This window comes from Macroventuria anomochaeta (genome assembly GCF_010093625.1).
Source record: "Macroventuria anomochaeta strain CBS 525.71 unplaced genomic scaffold BU25scaffold_3, whole genome shotgun sequence".
Classification (NCBI taxonomy): Eukaryota; Fungi; Ascomycota; class Dothideomycetes; order Pleosporales; family Didymellaceae; genus Macroventuria; species Macroventuria anomochaeta.
In genome coordinates, this window is record NW_022985364.1 from 718,303 (window position 1) to 736,134 (window position 17,832).

Here is a 17,832-nt window from a genome sequence, read left to right on the forward strand (position 1 = left end):
AATTCTCGTATGTCAGATCTGATAACCCTTGAACTGCCTCGTCTTCACGTTCCTTTCGAATATGATGTTTAGCTCTTCATAGGTTCGGCCATTCATCTCTGGTACTCGCAAAAACCACCAGATCAGACATGGTACAGAAAGACCGTCAAAGAAGAAGCTCAACTTCCCTCCTAAGTTTGCCTCATCATTCCGGATGAGGCAAAGAATGGCAACAGTCATGATGATGCCGACCAGAGTTTGCACTGCGGTAGCTACTGCGATTGTCTTGGAACGCACTCGTATTGCGCTGACTTCACAGAAGATGGCGGAAGCCATAAGACCGACGCTGCAATTGTAGATCGAGTTACAGACCAACAGCCTGCCAGTGTTAGCTTGACGAGTGAGAGTTGGGCAGGCAGACTTACATAGCGGACTTTGCCCATACAGCTCCTTGTGTTGGTACGAAATCCAAAATGCCTACCAGGAACATAACGATAGTAAGCATAGCAAGACAAGCGCCGAATAGCACTCGCCATAGTTGATCAGGTACACACTACACAAGACCTGAGTCGTGTACACCCCGACTGCGATCTCAGTCCGTCGCCAATTGATCTTTCTGAACACATCGTAGAACGTACTTCCAGCCTCCATATCCCTCTCCAGCGTATCAGTCTCTACAATCTGCGCCACTGAAGCCTTGACGTTGACCTTCTGGCTCGACAACCTCGCAAGCGACTCGGGCGCAAACCACATCCCCGCCAAAACAACCAACAACCAGAACCACTGCAGCGAGAACGGAATCGAATAAGTCCAGTAACTGTTCATATGCTGCGTCGCAGCCGTAACCCCATTTCCTAGCAACTGCCCTGTAACAAAACACAGATTGGCATAACTCGTGTTCACACTCCTCATCGCCAACGGACTCGCCTCCGACGCATACGCCGGCACCATAACCACAAACGCCTCCGAGTACAAGGTCTGCTAGCAGTTCGCCCGCTAGTAGAACAGGCAGCGAGCGAGCGAAGAGGTGGATAAAGACGAGTCCCATGACGGCGAACACACAGGCGTTGAATGTCTTCTTGCGCCCGTAGTTCCATGGGATAGCCTGCTGCGAACACGCCGAGGCCAATTTGTCAGGCCGCAGAGATGATATATCCATCTCCGAACTTCTATCCAAACTGCTTCTGAAATATGGGCATTGCGTAGAGATTGCCGAGGAGTTAGGGGTCGAATGCTGTTCCTTGAGGTCAGAAAATGTTAGATTGTAGAGGGAGAGTTACCCAACATGATGACACCCAAACTGAAATAGCAACTCCATCCTGTAGCCCTGGGATACAACTTGACCGCATTCTAGAAAGTGAGGGTATGTTCGACTTCAATTGCTTCGCGAATTTCTTCTGCTGCAACCGACAAATATCTGACCTCGATGGGCGTTTCCACATCTTTGCTCAGAGCAGCCATGGTGAGATACTCAATATTCGACGAAGCCGAAGTCTCCAGTAAAGCCACATGCGAAGCCTGTGAAACTTGGTGTGAGCTCGGCATCTTATGTGTGTATGAGTGCCTGTAAGGAAGCGATCGTCGTTATCAGGCGTACCCCTCACCCCATGCTACAGATAGCGGTGCGGGGCTGGCACAACGGTAAATGTGCAGGCACCAGTGCGATTTCTGCAATGTATCTGGATAGCGATATGCGAAGGAGCAGGATTCATGTTCTTACCAGCGATTGTGCTGATAGTCAGAAGGGAGATGAGGAATGCCGGAATGTGCAATGTCTGAGACTGAAGACATAGATAGGTCGAGGCGAGGCGATGAAAGTGGCTAGAGGCAATGCTAGAGCAAGTTGATGTAGATATAGTTGATCACGACAACAAGACAAGAAGCTCAGGATCAAAAACAACCTCATATCAACGCCGCTACTATCCCAAATACCGTAGGCTTACGGCACCAATCATATAATCGCACACCAGGTATTTTTACAACTCTTCAACATTGCCCGTCTAACACATCTTGTGCGGAGACCTCACTACTGCCTGTCAGTTTCTAATCAACATTAACAGTATCAACTCGACATACCCTCTTCGGTGGGCAGATAGCACAGTTGGTCTCCACCTTGATAGTCGCCATAATAATTCCCTCGTGTCCACGACCACATTTCTGCTGGATCATCTGACCTTTGGGGCAGAACTTCTGCAGAATGCACTCGGTATGGCCGCACTTGTGAGAGTAGGCGTGATAGTAGCACATCGTGGATGCTGTGGCTGCGGTCTCGATGTTGCTGCGGAGTGGCGCTGCGCCGCGTGTAGGCTGACGTGGACGTGGAGGTAGGAAGGCGAGGCAGAGAAGTATGGGGTACCTTGCGGGTGCTGAGAGATTGATGGGATTAGGTTCTTGGTTTGTGAAGAGTGTGTTCGAGACAGGAAAGGACTGTGTGAATCTTAGGTTGGTTGTTGGAGATGGTGAGTTGGCTGGTGATGTTCTTCCAGTAGCCACTTGGACATATTATATATATTTCTGTGCACAGCTTCAGCCAGGGCATGATGGTCGTGCATTGCTTGAGATGGGAAGCGATTTGTTGACCTGCATGGAGTGAAGCAAATGAGCCCGAGCTTAGCCTAAGCATGCGTAACTGAAGCCACGAGCAATCCGTAAAGGCAAATGTGGGATGCAACAATCGAAGCCGGATCACAAACGGTGACTGAATGAGGCTGATGTAATGGTCGCACAATATGCGTGTCTAGAGGAGCGACTTCGATGGAGTGCGGGTCTCCAGAGCTTGCCGTCGACAAAGAGACGAGCTAGAGTGATCGAACTTGTTAAAGCAATTGCGGAAACGCTTTCAAGTGCTTGGGGTAGCTAGTTTCGTCCACTCAACAGGGTGGTGTTGGGCTATAGGGTCGAGAATTATTCTGTTTGAGCTGCTCGTGTAACACGATTGTCTTGCTTACGCGGGTGCCCGCGTCCCTCAGTCTTCATGTGGAATGGTCGTGGTACCAACTCTGCCAAGATATCGGTTTGAGCAAGCTGCGGAAGCGGTTTGCTTCCTTTGCTGCGTCGTGTTCATTGCGGATGTGCTGATATTTCCGTCGTTGAAACTGTCTTACCGTCGGCACGCTGCAGTATGGGCACACAAACTTGACTGAGAGGGAATTGAGCATACGCCTCGAGCGTAACAGACTGTTTCGAATACTCAGGCCTTCTTTGGTCTCGAAGACATCAACGCAAACACCGCGCAAAGCGAACAGACTATGTATATCGCCACTACTGAAACTGCTTGCCTATCAGGGAACGTCGGGGCTGACCAAGATTTGCAGGGTTGGCAATGGCGCTGCAAAGATACCAACCAGCCTCGCCTCGGATTGCTTGGTCATCTGGAACAGGTTTGTTGCCAGAAGTTGGCTGGATAGGCGTCGGTATGACCTAGACGCAGACTGACAGCCCGGCAGCTACGGGAGGCTCAAGTGGTTGTGTGACACTGGTGTCGAGACTCGTGCGGTGGCGCTCGTATGCCCAGTAGATCTCGAGGAGGCTGGGTTAATGACAAACGGTAATGATCGAGTTCCCACTACGGCGTTCGCCAGCATTTTCGTAAATTCTGGCCAATCACAGCACACCCTCACCGCCATTTTTGGTGGGCACCATCAATGCAGACGCAGCGAGGACCAGCAGATGACGAGACGATAGCTGAAAGTCGTCAGTCTGAGCTACTGTCTGTTGCTTCGGCCTTGATTGATGAAGAGGCAGGTGCAATCAAGTGCAAACGAGTCGGTTTGCTGGTGGATGTCACCGCGCCCAGAGAGGTTTGGCAGATGCAGAAGCTCCACTTCACTGTGGACTTCACGGTCTTAGGACTGTCGCTATAGTCAATATCTGTCTTCATCCGATGCATTGTCAGCTGGAATCCTGGTGGCCCACCGTGGCGTTGGAAAGCGCTGAAGCTTGAGATGGTGACAGCTTCGACGTGTGCTGGCCGCCTGTGGCTGATGGAGTGCTGTCCGTCGAGCAGCAAAGGACGGCTCCGCGGTTGACGAAGAAGAGGAGATGCCACACTCCATGATGCCATACAACGATGCGCTGGCTGCCGTTTGCCGTTTATATGAGGCGTGCTTGTTGGTGAGGTATAACAGCCCTGCAAACAGACGTTGGCAAGATGCTGGAGAAAGCGGCCACATCTCGCAGACGTCGTTAATCCGGACGATGGCGATTCGACAGCTCTTGTCGTCCGTGCCAGCTGTCAAGATGCGAACTATAATCGGCATGGAGACGATGCAGGAGACAGGTGTAGTTAGCGGAGGATTTGGACAACGCATCGCTCGCCTCTGCAGGTTGACGCAGAGCTGCACCTGCATACCCACAGGACCGGGATCATATTGCGGGTTAATTCTAGCAGCGACATCCACTGCGTCCGCCTCGCCATTTCTCGCTTTCCTACGGTCGTTGTCGTGGTTGTTGTTGCAGACACTGCTACCGTTCGCTCCTGCCCTCTCGAACTCAGGCGGAAAGCACCCCGCACCCATCCTCGCGCAAATCTGGAGTGTGTGCGGCCCATTTCGTCTCGGTCCGTCCAAGAGAACCGCATTGACCTCCGGCTACACCGCCTGAGAGAGTTGTCGCAGCTTTAAACAACGTCGCGTCACCTCGCGCGAGGAGGAATTGGAGCTGGAGAAGTCGTGATGCGCTGTCCGCCGCCTCCATCTGACTTTCCAGCCACCGTGTATCTCACTCTCCTTGCCTGATGACAACTAGCCCGTCGCAACAAAGTTCCCGCGCCGCCTCATCCAATCGACGCTGTAATTGGCCCATCTCTCATCCCAGTCATCGAATGAAAGTAGGGCTGTGGTCCTAAGCAACGACACCGTCTCGACTTGTCCATTTAGAGGTATCTAGATATCTGCAGGCTGTGCCACGCCATGTGGGCAGTTGGGCTCCTTCAATGCATTGCTGACAGCTTTGCAGACATATACCCAACATACTCTGGCATTTATTCACCCATCTTGTACACCACCTCCACCGTCTCTGGTCGCAACTTTGTCCCAATATCTGTATATCGTACCATCATCGTTCCCATCATCATTGCCTAATATAGCAATTCGCCGAGTGGCGCCTATTCAACTGGACCATTCCATCAACATCAATTTCCGAAGGCGCTCATCACGGGAGTTGCAATTCACTGGACATAGCCCTACGCACGGTCACCCAGTCGCCTTTCGAAACATATCCATTGGCTAGCACTGGTTGCTAGGTTTCAAGTCCTCATCTCCTCGGCGGCATCATTGCACGGCGTCATCGGTCAGCTCGGGCCGGGCTGCTCTGTGTCTACTTTCGAGATACAGTGCAACGGTCCGGGTTGGCTGTTGTTCAGGGTGAGTGAATGCAGTGTTCTGGCAACATCTATCCCAGCAAGCACCGATACTCTTCTATCACAAAGGCCATTATCACGCAAACATCATCATCACAACAATCATCCCCCCTATCACCCCCATTCACCGCAATATCAACCCAGTACAGCGTCAAGCTTACAGTATACAACAGTTAGGCGCATCAGAAGATGGCATCTCTAGACTTCGACCAGAAGTCCCTGGGGCGGATAGCCAGGCAAACAGAAGACTCCAACCCATACCTGTCAGGCGCGCTCTACCAGATCCTTGGCCTCTCAGTCCTGCTCTCGCGAAGGCTCATTCGCGCTAGAAAGCTTCGCAAACTCGATACAAGCAGAGACACACCGTCACTCGCAGCATATCAACACATCCTATGGATTTCCAGAGAGGGGTTGTCGATATTGGAGCTGTACGTGCTACCATACGCGCAAGACAATCAGCATGGACCAGAGTGCAGGGTACTGAGCGTCAAGCTGCGAGCAAGCTTCTACCATATCTTTTGCCTATTCCACAATCAGCCACCTGTTACCACAACGAACATGGAGTCGACAGAGTCAAGGGCAGCCGGCGCACCGCTGTCTCCACGATCTGGAAATGGTCGCAAGACGGAGCATGGGTTGTCACCACCTTCGAAACGAAACGGCAAACAGCCAGCGCTTCGCGAACCCATCGACTCGATTGTCTCAGAGACGTCGTTTGTTACCAACCCCTATGCAGCAGGTGGACCAGTCGGGACACCTTCTCCAGGACCACCACTCAACGCGCCGCCTGGACTCAATCCTATCCCGATACCACAACCGTCTTCCTTCCTTTTGCCGCCGTTAAACTTCGTACCGCTGGCTACTGGGTACTTCACTACTGCGACTCAGTACGCCACATCATTCCTGCCGGGGTCACATCCTCTCCGATTGTCTGTAGCTCTCGAACACAGTGCTTTTCTATGGGACTGCATACATGACCATGAAGGATCGCGACGCGTCGCACGTCGCGCCATCAAGGACGTTTATCGTGCACAAGAAGCAATGGATGATAGCGAGTTCGAGGACGCTGCAGAGCTTGTTGGTGTCCTGGGGCGCATGATGAAGCGCAAGAGCTTCGAAACAACGCCACGAATGGGCAGTGTGGGTAGCCCTGAGCCGACCGCACCAAGTGGTGCTCAGATTCGTACTGATCACAGTCGAGGTGATACACACCGTGGTATCCCCGTGATTGCCCCTCTCCAATACTCTCAGAACTCCAGAAGGGCAGCCGAAGGCCCACCGATTACCGTATCTGCTCCGCAAAGCCCCCCGAAAGATCCTACACGCAGCCGAACCAACAGCACCTCCTCAAAGCACAAGCACACCGGCAGCCATGAGAACACCCCGCGTTCGAATACAAACCGGCTGTCTAGAGGAAGCCACGAGACAACACCACGTGCGAAGCATGTCAGCATGGAGAGTAGTGGTAGTGTGACGCCAAGAGCGCCGCAAGACAAAGGTGGTCGGTCTCCTGCGACACCATCAACTGTCCGCAGCGTCCATCAGCACACCAGTAGCGGTGGCTCACATAAAGCGGATTCAGAGTTCAGGAATTCGCCACCAATTCCAGAGAGTGCAGCTGTCACAGCAGCCTACCAAAACATGAAAACCTCACCAACCGCCCGTCAATCGCCGCCGTTGCGTCGTTCTCCACGATCATCCCCGAATCTCGACGCGCGCAACAGGGAACCGAGCTGACTCGTAGCGGCGGGCCAGGAGAAAGCAAGGAAGATGGATGTCCAGTGGCTCCCGAACGGAGAAGCAGATATTCGTTTTCTGCCCCCTTCCGCAAACTCAACTCCTGTAGACACCCGCCCGCCGATACAAGAAGCACTCAGGCTACTCTGATCTCCCATACCCGTCCACACGTGGTCTCAAATCGACATAAACCGCACCCAAGCTCTCCACAAAGGAGAGCATCTTGACGCACACCCCATCCATATTGCTCACACTGTACAGTACCTGACCATACTTGACGGACGTCTGCTGCTGCACTCAAATTCAAGAGCAGCTCCATGTCTACTTGCCAAAAGCAATCATTGCTTCCACATTTGGAATTTCACGGCGCACTTGGATGGATCTACACGTTCTTCACATTTTGCCTTTTGAGATACCACTCTGTTGGTTAAGTTTCAGGTGGACGGTTTTGCTTAGTACGGTCTCACGCGCTACGACGTGACGATCTTGGTACGAATAATGCACCTTGTCTACATTTCTATCCTTCCACAATACTTGCCATATACGCTAAGTCCACCGATGCCCGTATCCCTTTAAGTTTTGTTCGCGAACGATGTATATTCCGCCTCAAACTCAAACATCTCGCGACCCTTCGGCCTGTAATCCCAGCGAGAGAATGCTGAACAATGTCTCTATGCACTCTCCTCTCTCAGCCATATCGTCCATGCCCTCACGCCATGCTTCTGGACGGCGGTCGTGGACGGAAACTAGGGCTCGTCCGAGTGCTTGTTTTCCCTCGGAACGATCGTGGACCCGGGAGGTAGTCGGTGCGGTCTGGGCGGGTGGTGAGGATGATGTGGTTCTGAGACTGGCATCCTGGATCCTGGAGGCAGTCGATCCATCGTCCTGTACCCTGAAGGTAAGCGGCATATCCTCCATTGACGGTGATGGCGGATGAGCAGAGTCGTGTCTCTTGCCCTGATATCCAGCTTTATGGGCAGGGCTGGAGGTAGTCGGCACATTTCCGATGTCACTGTCGCAACATTCGGGGGCGAATGCGTACTCGGGCCACGCCCATAGCAATTTCACGGGCTCGTTGGTTGCAGCCTTTCCCACCCGCGGGTACCACAATAATGGGATGCTCCGATGATTAATATGATCAAGTGCCTCCAGGGTCGCGCGAGATGTGACGACGGCTGGGATGGCGTGGAGGAATGGCGTAGAGTCTGAGGGTGGGTATGTAGTGAAGTCCATGTTGGATGATGGCTTGAAGATCTGTTCGAGTTTGGAGATGTGTCTTAAGGATTATTTTGGAGTTAAAATATGATGGTCTATGATGAAAAGAGATTGAGTTTAGAGCGAGGTTAGGAGCGAATGCAAATATACCACGATATCAACTGTGTGGTTGAGGTAAGCTTCTGAACCATAGTTGAGAGTCCTTGGCAGTGAATTATGTTGCAAAGGGCACATTTCTTATTGGTCCCTTTTTCTTTCAACCAGAGGGGATCGGTGGTATCAGGGTACAAGTTTACAAATATCTATATTGTGCCTCGTTGTGATGGTTCACTGAGCAGCGAGCCTATGGGATTTGTCGATGGTGGAGAAGGACCGTGGATACATCCAGGCTCATGTGCAGAATTCATCCGAGTACTCGAGAATGTTGGACCTTGCTGAACATCGGTTCGATTATGGTTATTCTTCGAAGTCCAGTCTTTTGAGGTATCGGTATCATAGATACCCGCAGGGATATGAATAAAAGGCACTGCAGAGCAAGATCGTAAAGCATCCCAGACATAACTTCGCCAAACTTCAATATTCCAAGAAAATCTTGACGACCTCCCGGCTCCCTCAAGATCCAAAAACCACGATGGAGCAGGTTCCCAATCCCCGCAGCCGTGACCTGCTCCAGACTGCATCGGATGCCTCTACGGTGCCTTCATCGTCCTCAGAGTCGCAATGGTCAGCATCTTCCGAGGGCTCACGTCCAACCCAGACAACGGTGAATGCATCCACGGTGCCTTCTGAATCACCACGATCACAATGTTTGAGATCCCCAGATGATCCCTTCACAATCTCTCCAAAGACGCCAGTATCAAAAGTCGCAGAAATGCGCGCAAGCATGCGTGCAATCCAGCAATCCAGCAAGCATCTCAAGCTGCTCTGCATCCCCCTTCGACGTCGCCAAACCCCGAGCACATAACGTCTTTGAGATTATCGCGCCCGCCCAAGTGCTCTTGACCATGGTGGAGAGTCGGTTCGAGTAGCCCCAGCAGCGCGATCACTCCCGTCGATGTCCGGTCAGGAAACGGATGTAGGCGCCAGTGCTGCACTGGGGCGGCTTCCGATCTGCGGGGGAAAATGGAGTCGCCGGATCACACCTAAGGCTTACGATATACTTACCTCGCAGCTTGCCTTCGCCGCCAGCGCCGACGATACTTCTGCAGGGTATGTTCCTCCAGTCTGGTGATTTGCAGTACGAGCATGCTCGAAGAGTCACTGTTAGTGATGATCTGTAACGGTTCACAAACGATACATTAAAGTTACAGATTAGGGCGGACAGGAAGGGAGTAGACGATGCTGAAGGCCTTCAGATTACGAAGGAGGTTGAAGTAGCCGAGATACGGGTTGACGAGGAGATGAGTGAGAAGAAGACGGAGAAAAGGAGGATGGAGAAATAAAAGAGTTCACAGACATTTGTTCTATGAATGGCCTTGTTTTCCCATTGTTTAACTATGGAGTCTTGCGTCGACATCTTGACTGCCTCCTGGGTCATCATTGGGGGTTTTGAGGTATGGAAGGTTAGAATTGCGATTTTGCAATTGAGTGAGCCATAAGTGCGCTCCACAAGGCTGTAGGTTTCAAGTATCGGAAAGCTGTTTTGTAAGACTGTACGACAGCTGCTAAAGCTTTTTGCGAGATTATGACATTCAAAGTTGGAGGATTGCCTCGAGAGATCTTTCAAAGATAAAAGAACTTCTTCGTACACGAGTGTGCCATGGCAATGTGATTATGCATTAATTTTACTACAGTAGAGGGATACATTGCACATGATGAGTGAAGTAAGACAAAACGCCGCCAGCCCTTCAACGGCGTGGAAGCGACAAAAGAAAAGGGTATCAAGTAACTATCATTCCTCGATGGCGTCGAGAGGAACGAGCGGATCGGGGCTGGAATTCAACATTTGACGCTCACGTCGACAAGACTCACAAACTGCCAAGGTAGATGTGTTACCCTGTATGACTAGCAGGGCCTTGCACTGTTGGCATAAGACACGCTATGATGAAATGGAGTCTTTCGGAGGAACGAAACACGAGATAACGTAGTCGTTATCGTAGTTCCAGTACCCGTTGCTTTCAAGAATCTCGTGATCTGCGTACACACGTCCGTTGTACACGAGTAGGAACTTCTGGTCATCGTCCAACTGGTTTTGTCAGCACTCTCTTGTTCTACCTGGTTGTTTGTTCGTGTGGGTAGTCGATATATCGTGATGATTAGGTTTGCTGCGTATAGACGTACCTGTGCTTGCGTCTTAAGCTTCCCACGAATGGACGCAATGTGCTCTCGTCTCCGCACTGTGACCAGGAAATCTTGCGACCTCTCGCTGACTCGTGCGCGCACGACGAACTCACGATCTGGCTCCGAGTCTTCGGTTTCAGTGGCATCGTTGGTCTTGTCCTCAGTCGCCGGAACCTCCTCCTCTTCCACAATACCAGCGGGCTCGATGACTAGCCACTCAGGCACCTTATACTCGTTGCCCCTATCATCGTAGACCTTGCTCCAAAGCTGGCCAGTCGGGCAGGTACATCCTTGAGCATCAAGCAAGCCTTGTGCAGTTGCAACATCACCCTCGTGCAGGGCCTCTGTCGCAGCGCGAAGACCTTGCCACACCTGTGTGTCGCCTGTAACTCGTGTATCCCACCAGTCTCTGCGCTCCTTCTCGAGTCGCGCTCGTGTCCAGGCCTGATTTGACGAATCTGTAAGCGGCTTAACGCGGCGTCTGCTCTTAGCGGTCGTGGGCGAGGCAAGTGTGTTAGGGAGTATGGAGCGCTGTTCATCAGGGATGGGCATGAGAGGTTGGTTCAGGCGAACGCTTGATGGGAATAGAGCGCTTGAAGGGGAAGGCGCCGCTGGTGGAGGGCGCCCTAGAAACGATCCTCGAGAGGAAGGCACAGATGTGCGTCGTGAGGACGGCGCATTGAGGTTGCGCGACGAGGCATCGAGATGAGCGACGTTAGGAGGATCCTGTGCGCCGTCGTTGTTGGCCGGTGAGGCGGCCGGGCGAGAATTGCAGCAGCCCTGGGAGGAAGTCAGACATATTATAAGAGGATCGAGGTCTGTTGTAGGACATGTCGCGTGCTCACGAGGAGTGACAGACCATGGTCAGCTCAAGTGCCCCTCAGCCCTGTCTGAGTGCTATGCGCTCACTAGCGATGTCGAGAACGAAAGTGATGCTGAGACAAAAATGACAAGAAAAGATGATTGAAAGTGATAATGGAGCGATCGCATGGGCACAAGCTGTTCACGGCGACAGTCTTGGAGGTCGAAGTGGCTGCGCGGCGGGGGAGGCGCTCTGGGGCATCGAGGTGCGCCTTCCTTCGAGATGAGCAACCGCAGGTGCCTCACTGTATTTGTACTCGCTGCCGCAGTTGTGCCTTGCCTACCCATGAATTGATGGAAGCAAGTTGACCATTCGGGCCTTGCCACAATGTGCACAAGGAAACCTAGACCGCTCTGATTATTTGAGTTGGTGTCTGCGGCAGGGCGGGATAGGCTAATCGACGGCCTCCCAGGTACTGCACGTCATGCACATTATCGACATGCACATGCGCCATTTGACAACGGCAGCACATTTCACCACGTCGTGCCTCTCCGTTGTTGAATCTTGTTCCATCTCAACTTGCACCACTGTCATTTCGAAGAATATGTGCACTTGCGCATGCAGCCTTGTATGGTATGTGCAGCTCTGAACTCTATCGCCCACAACTCCGGCGGTGCAGTGAAAGGCACAAGGACTGCTCAATTGACCATTGTAGATGTCATGATCTGCATGTGCAGGGTTGTTATGGTCGACTCATTATTAAGTTGCTCGTCATCAGGTCACTCAATGTCACGCCATGTGTAGCACCTTGTCAAAACCATCCATTGTTAACCACGAGTCTATTAGAGATTATTGTGCGAGAGGTGCCCGAGTGACCGCTTGTGTACATTCCTGATAAGGCTGTACGCAGGGTATCAGGGGGTATTGTGCGATAAACCGACAGAAACGACAGCCAAACGACCAAAACCCGGACATTGGTATCAAAAACGAGAGAAACAGTGCAGAGTGGTATCAATCTAGACAAAAGTGCGCATAAACACAGAAAAGGCCAAAAGAGACATCTCCAACATGCCAATGCCGCACATTTCGTGACCGAGGGGAATGAGCGACGAAGAGTTGGTCCAAATACAGAACAGATCAGTTGCGAAAGGGTATATGTGATCCAGATCCTGCGCCTGAATCCGTAACGGAGATCCAAACAAGGAAATGGGGGTATCGGTGTCGTGGCCGTGCGGTTAAACAAGGGACTTGCGGTATCTTTGCTTTTCCGTCATTCCATCATGACTGTCATCGAGAAAGGTTGGGTCTTCCCACCACACCTTACGCAGTTGTAGCGACAGGTGCGCTGCTTTTCGAAGCCTCACCAACGTTGACGGACTCAGAGGTGACATCACCAATGGTGGACTGCTGAGCAGGGACAACGGTTGTCTCCTCCTTCTTCTCAGCGACGGTGGGAACCTCGACCTTATCGGCGGGCTCAGCAGACTCCTGCACGGTGGCAGGAGTGGCGTTCTCCTTCTTCTCCTTGGGCTCCTTCTTGCCTCCGGCCTTGGAGACAGTGCGGGCGAGGGAGCCGAAGATGCTGCTCCTCTTCTCCTTCTTGGGGACGGCAGGAGTCTCCTCCTTCTTCTCCTCAACAGGAGCGGCGGTGGTCTCGGCGATAGGAACAGCGGGCTCGACACCGTTAGCAACGACTGGAGCGGGTGTCTCTTCGACCTTGGGTGCCTGCTCGGTCTGGGAGAGGGTAGGAGCAGTCTCAACGGCGGGAGACTTAGCCTTCTCCTTGTTGCCAAAGAACTTGCCGAAAGAGAAGTGCTCCTTCTCCTTGACGGGGGTCACGGGCTTAGCAGCCTCGGTCTTGGGGGCATCGAGCTTGGCCTCAGTGAGAGGAGCCTCGGTGGTCTCAGCTGCGGGAGCAACAACGGGTGTCTCCTCAACAGGCTTCTGAGCCTCAGGGACAACGATGGTGTCCTTGGTAGCCTCCTTGGGGGCAGCAACGGGGATGAGATCGGCCTCCTTCTTCTCGTGAGAAGGACTCTTGACCTTCTCGAAGAAGGAACCGAAGATGGAACCACGCTTGGTGGGCTTGGGCTTCTCAACGGTCTTCTCGTCCTTCTCAACGGGAGCAGGAGCGACGACGGGAACAGCAGTCTCGGTCTCAACAGGGGCCGGGGCGGCGGTCTCAGCAACAACGGGAGTGGGAGTAGGCTCAGCCTTCAGCTCATCGCCGGTCTTGGGGATGTCAGAAGTGATGACGGGAGCAGTGGTGGAAGTCTCGCCGATCTGGGGAGCAGCAGACTCCTTCTTGACTTCAGGCTCAGCAACGTGCTCATCGGCCTTGTCCTTCTTGCCGAGGAGACCACCGAAGATGCTGGCGCGTTTGCGAGAAACGGAGCGGCTCTTGCTCTTGGCAGCCTTCTTCTTGTTCTTCTTTTCAGCATCTGAGGAAGAGCTGCTGGAGGAGGATCCAGCACGGGCGGGGCCAGTGGCCTCGGTAACTGGAGCCTCGGTTTCGGCAGGCCTGGTAGCGTCGACGCTCTTCTTGGGGGCGGCGGCGGCAGCAGTGGTAGCGCCCGCTAGTGTGGTGGGCTTGCCTACGCATGATGTCAGCATGCTGCAGTGGGTCTAGCCAGATCACCAAAAAAGTGTCCGCGACACGACGCGTCGAAGAAAAGCAAAATATCAAACTTACCAAGCTTGGTCTTCTCCTCCTTGTAAGCCTCGCTGGACTCGATGCCCTCTTTAGCCTCCTTAGCCTCGACGATGGCCTTCTCGACGGCAACGAACCAGCCATCGCGCTCAGTCAGGGTCTGAGCCTCGAAGGTGTGCTTGTGGCCGTGGATCTTGAATGCGAAAGCAATGGTTCCGTCCTTGACAAGGTCGGTAGCATACGCCTACATATTGTTAGCTCACCTCTCGCAGAAAAGGTTGCAAGCCAATGCGCACCAAGTTCAAGACACCGGCAGGGCTCTCTTTCTTGTCGGCGTGCTTGACGAAGAAGAAGAGACCCTTTCCGGTCTGGCTGGACCACGCAGCGGTGGGGTGCGCAACCTCAGGCTTCTCGCCGCGCAGGTACTCAGCAAGGCTGGAAGCAGGGACGGGCTCCTCGCCGAACCAGAAGTACTTCTTAGCGAAGCGGAAAGCGCTGTATCATGGTTAGCATGTCGCTGACACATGTCGCACACGTGCTACTTACTTCTTCAGGCCAGGGGCCTTGTAGCCCAGAGCACCGCTGTAGATGGGCTCGACGACCTTCTCCTCAGCCTTCTCCTCCTCCTTCTTCTCCTCAACGGGAGCAGCGACGGCGGCGTCGCCCTCGACTTTGGGTGTCTCCTCGACCTTGGGCGCCTCGGCCGCAGGGACAATGGTCTTCTCGCCGGCGACCTCTGAGACGGCAACGGGTGTAAATTCAACAGGTGCAGGAGCGGCCTCAGGGGCAACAATGGGCTTTTGTGCTTCGGCAGACATCTTGGGTATATTGGGCGTGGAGGGAGTGTGGGGAGGGTGTGCGTGAGGCGGGCGTGGGAAAAAGACAAGGTAGGGAAGGAGCACGCTTGGTGTTTTGATTACAAAGTTTAGTGGAAGGAAGGGAAGCTTGCTCTGGCAGGTACGGCGAGAGGCAAAGCAGGCTCGACCTTGTGTGAAAAGTCTGAAGCACAGCGGTGTGAGGAGAGGGAATAAGGAAAAGCTCAACAAATGGCCAAGGGCTGCGAGATTCTTAAGGTGAGGGCACGTTGCTAGGGGTTCGATTTGATGTGCAGGGATCCCGGCACACGAAATTGGTCTCGCGGCAGCACGCCCACTAGAGGACCCGCCTCGCTCTAGTCGCACCAGGCTTGGTCGAATAGCACGATTCACCAGCGTTATGCACACCTCACCTCCTGAAACAAAAAGCTGTGCATGCCGGCATCAGCCTGAACGTGGACGCTGGAGGTGAGCTGTGCGGCGTCATCTTCAAAGGCCACGGTAGTGTGCGGCTTTGACCTGCACGTGTTGTGATAAGCATCTTGCTGGGTGGTGAGATCTTGCGACATTCATCGTGGAACAAGGTCGCATGATCAGACTGCCCCTCCTTTCACGACCCTTCCTCGGTGCGATTGACTAACCTCTGGAAGATCTTGACGAAGCAGCATGGAAGCCACGGCATTGCTGCCGTCCAGTGCTTTGGGTCGAAGACGTGATTGATCACGGTGTGGCCAGGAGGGTCTGCCTCTCACATCGAGGTACAGATATCACGGTGCACATGGCCACGATCGACAACGGTATCTTGCAATAGGAAGCTGCAGTATCACTGCCCTCGCTGTTGCGTCTCAACGTACCTGCCAACTGCAGGCGGCTCAACGGCCGCGAACCTGTAACTCTATGCCCGCCACCTCTCTTTCCTCGTGTAACAACACCACAGCTTTTGTCCCAACTATCACGAACTCTTAACCTTTGCACAACTCCAGCCTTCACGCCATGCTAAGATTGTCTGAGCACGCAAAGCTAGATAGCGGCTAGCGTCCGCCCCAACGAATCGCATGTTGCGCTCACCGCCCGAGCGCCGATCCCCCGTTGGTGCTGGAAACTCGAACCCTTGTTCACAGAGAATGCTGACGCCCGAAAAGTCATCTCACATGTTACAAAGCCAGAGCCCAGCTTGTAAGGCTCTCGAAGCTGGCAAGATGATGAAGTTCACATTCGCTCAGGCCAAGATACTCCATACCCTCAGAGCTGCATCAGACAGCCACATCCAACTCTACCAAGCCACCACCGTTGGGTAACTTTGGCGAACGTCCGTATGCATGCGTGACACAATCTGCATGATTACGAAAAGAACAGGCTGTTAAATTGACGATCGCGACCAGGCTTTCCCAAATGAGCACCGCGGCAGCGCAGGCGCCGAAATAAAATCTTGCAGACTACGGAATGACTCTGAGTAGATCAGCCGAACCAGATGGTGCCGGCCTATTATTGAATGGTCAAGGCTCACGTGAAAAGGAGAGTTTATCGTCCTCAACATCCACGGAACGGAAACCGATGTTACGTTTCAGGATGCAGTCGCCCAACTAATCTATGTTGGGGTGCCAACGCCGCAACATCGATCTTTCAAAGTTGGCTCCGAAAGTTGGATGCAGAGTCCAACGCAGAAAAGAATATCCACGCAAACATGTGCAGCATTCTTTCATCTCTCATCTCAAACGGTTGTTGCGGCGCGCACAGAGCATACCGCGTACGATATCCTCCATTGATGATCTGCCCGCAATCTTGTCGGCCGTACCAATCCTCACTCGACTCACCGCCACACGCTCAAATTTGCGACTTGAGGCGCGTACCGACTTTTTGTGAGCGGGCCTGTGCTATCTTACGATTCATTGTAATTTGACAATCTGCGAATCCATTCAGTCTACGAGAAACCCTGGATCGCAATCAACTTCTCACAAACACCAGGATTTTCAGATCGGCATGCAAGACATTGCGAATCGTCGTCGAAGACTGGAGATGAAAGGCCGTGGATCCTAGTCCTGAATCTTCGACGTCCAGGGTTGTATTGCCAAGCGGCAAGCGGTTCGCAACAAGCCACACTCCACTTCGCGAGTCAAAACGATAAACTGTGCGACTGGGTTTACGACATGCGGCTCTGCGCAGGTCGAGAGCAAGCGAAAAGTCAAGCGATTCGGTGTCGCATACCGAGACTGAAGTTTCGAATCAACCTCTGACAAACAAACGTCAACGTTGACAGCAACATGTCTTCACCCGCATAGACACTCCCGCAGGCTCCCCTGCAACTTCGATGAACAACACATCATCAACCCCACGCACCGTCGAATCTTGACTCGAAAAGTGAACATCAACATCAGACCAAGTCTGGGAGTCGAAATAAGCTCAAGACACTGGCGTTGACTCCCGCTGCAGGGCAGGATGCGTGCAAACCAGCGCGATGCGTCTTGGTGGAGACGCGCGAGGAGGGCCTTCCTCTTCTAGTCCAGTGCGCGCGTGGCTGAGAAACACAACGTCACCACATCAACACCAAGTGAGACCGACAACACCAAGGACTGACACCGACTGAGAGCAGAAAAGGAGCTCACTGTGAGCATGGAACGAGCAGCGATTTCTAGGATTCACGATTCCAATCCGACATCATCACCATCATAGCAGCCAAACGCAGACGAACTCGCTCTTCTACAGACTGCCAAAGAGTTCTACTACTTTGAAGCATCGCCACCGATCCGCAATATCTCTCAGAAGTCGAAGCACAGACACCTACCCAAAACCATCCACCCCAGCCTACACACCCAGGGTACCCGTGAATCTCACCTTCCAACACTTAGCCCCCTGACCCCAACCTTAACATCGCCATCAACTTCGAAATGCACACATGAACGCTCGACGTCATGCGGGGAAGTAAGCACTGACAGCACATGTTCTCAACACCCTCGATCCTTGAATGTCCACGCAGGCTGCGCAGGCACGGATGCTG

General features: G+C 53.0%; 7 protein-coding genes across 7 annotated transcripts; 3 read left to right on the forward strand and 4 right to left on the reverse strand.

Moving 5' to 3' along the window:
- Positions 1–12: 12 nt before the first annotated feature.
- On the reverse strand, positions 13–930 carry BU25DRAFT_487691 (uncharacterized protein; the record flags this gene model as incomplete). Its single annotated transcript, XM_033711301.1, has 3 exons — positions 13–358; positions 405–456; positions 618–930. 3 exons carry the CDS (start codon positions 928–930, stop codon positions 13–15), a joined length of 711 nt encoding a protein of 236 aa, XP_033566326.1.
- A 1,092-nt stretch (positions 931–2,022) lies between these two features.
- On the reverse strand, positions 2,023–2,226 carry BU25DRAFT_330827 (uncharacterized protein; the record flags this gene model as incomplete). The annotated part of the gene is made up of 1 exon (XM_033702374.1): positions 2,023–2,226. The coding sequence occupies one exon, from the start codon at positions 2,224–2,226 to the stop codon at positions 2,023–2,025; it is 204 nt and encodes a 67-aa protein (XP_033566327.1).
- Positions 2,227–3,724: 1,498 nt separating this feature from the next.
- BU25DRAFT_140881 (uncharacterized protein) lies at positions 3,725–4,966 on the forward strand. The gene is made up of 2 exons (XM_033700587.1): positions 3,725–4,858; positions 4,936–4,966. Exon 1 carries the CDS (start codon positions 4,021–4,023, stop codon positions 4,579–4,581), a length of 561 nt encoding a protein of 186 aa, XP_033566328.1. The 5' UTR covers positions 3,725–4,020; the 3' UTR covers positions 4,582–4,858; positions 4,936–4,966.
- Positions 4,967–5,502: 536 nt separating this feature from the next.
- BU25DRAFT_406657 (14-3-3 protein) lies at positions 5,503–7,462 on the forward strand. Its single transcript, XM_033705338.1, has one exon. It carries the CDS (start codon positions 5,528–5,530, stop codon positions 7,073–7,075), a length of 1,548 nt encoding a protein of 515 aa, XP_033566329.1. The 5' UTR covers positions 5,503–5,527; the 3' UTR covers positions 7,076–7,462.
- A 225-nt stretch (positions 7,463–7,687) lies between these two features.
- On the reverse strand, positions 7,688–8,308 carry BU25DRAFT_454504 (uncharacterized protein; the record flags this gene model as incomplete). The annotated part of the gene is made up of 1 exon (XM_033709874.1): positions 7,688–8,308. One exon carries the CDS (start codon positions 8,306–8,308, stop codon positions 7,688–7,690), a length of 621 nt encoding a protein of 206 aa, XP_033566330.1.
- Positions 8,309–8,892: 584 nt separating this feature from the next.
- On the forward strand, positions 8,893–9,376 carry BU25DRAFT_475346 (uncharacterized protein). Its single transcript, XM_033710928.1, has one exon. It carries the CDS (start codon positions 8,922–8,924, stop codon positions 9,252–9,254), a length of 333 nt encoding a protein of 110 aa, XP_033566331.1. The 5' UTR covers positions 8,893–8,921; the 3' UTR covers positions 9,255–9,376.
- A 512-nt stretch (positions 9,377–9,888) lies between these two features.
- BU25DRAFT_436922 (uncharacterized protein) lies at positions 9,889–15,318 on the reverse strand. Its single transcript, XM_033708976.1, has 6 exons — positions 14,569–15,318; positions 14,319–14,517; positions 14,065–14,266; positions 12,711–13,966; positions 10,571–11,296; positions 9,889–10,475 (listed from the first exon to the last, which is right to left on the reverse strand). Exons 1-6 carry the CDS (start codon positions 14,838–14,840, stop codon positions 10,329–10,331), a joined length of 2,802 nt encoding a protein of 933 aa, XP_033566332.1. The 5' UTR covers positions 14,841–15,318; the 3' UTR covers positions 9,889–10,328.
- Between the last annotated feature and the right edge of the window lie 2,514 nt (positions 15,319–17,832).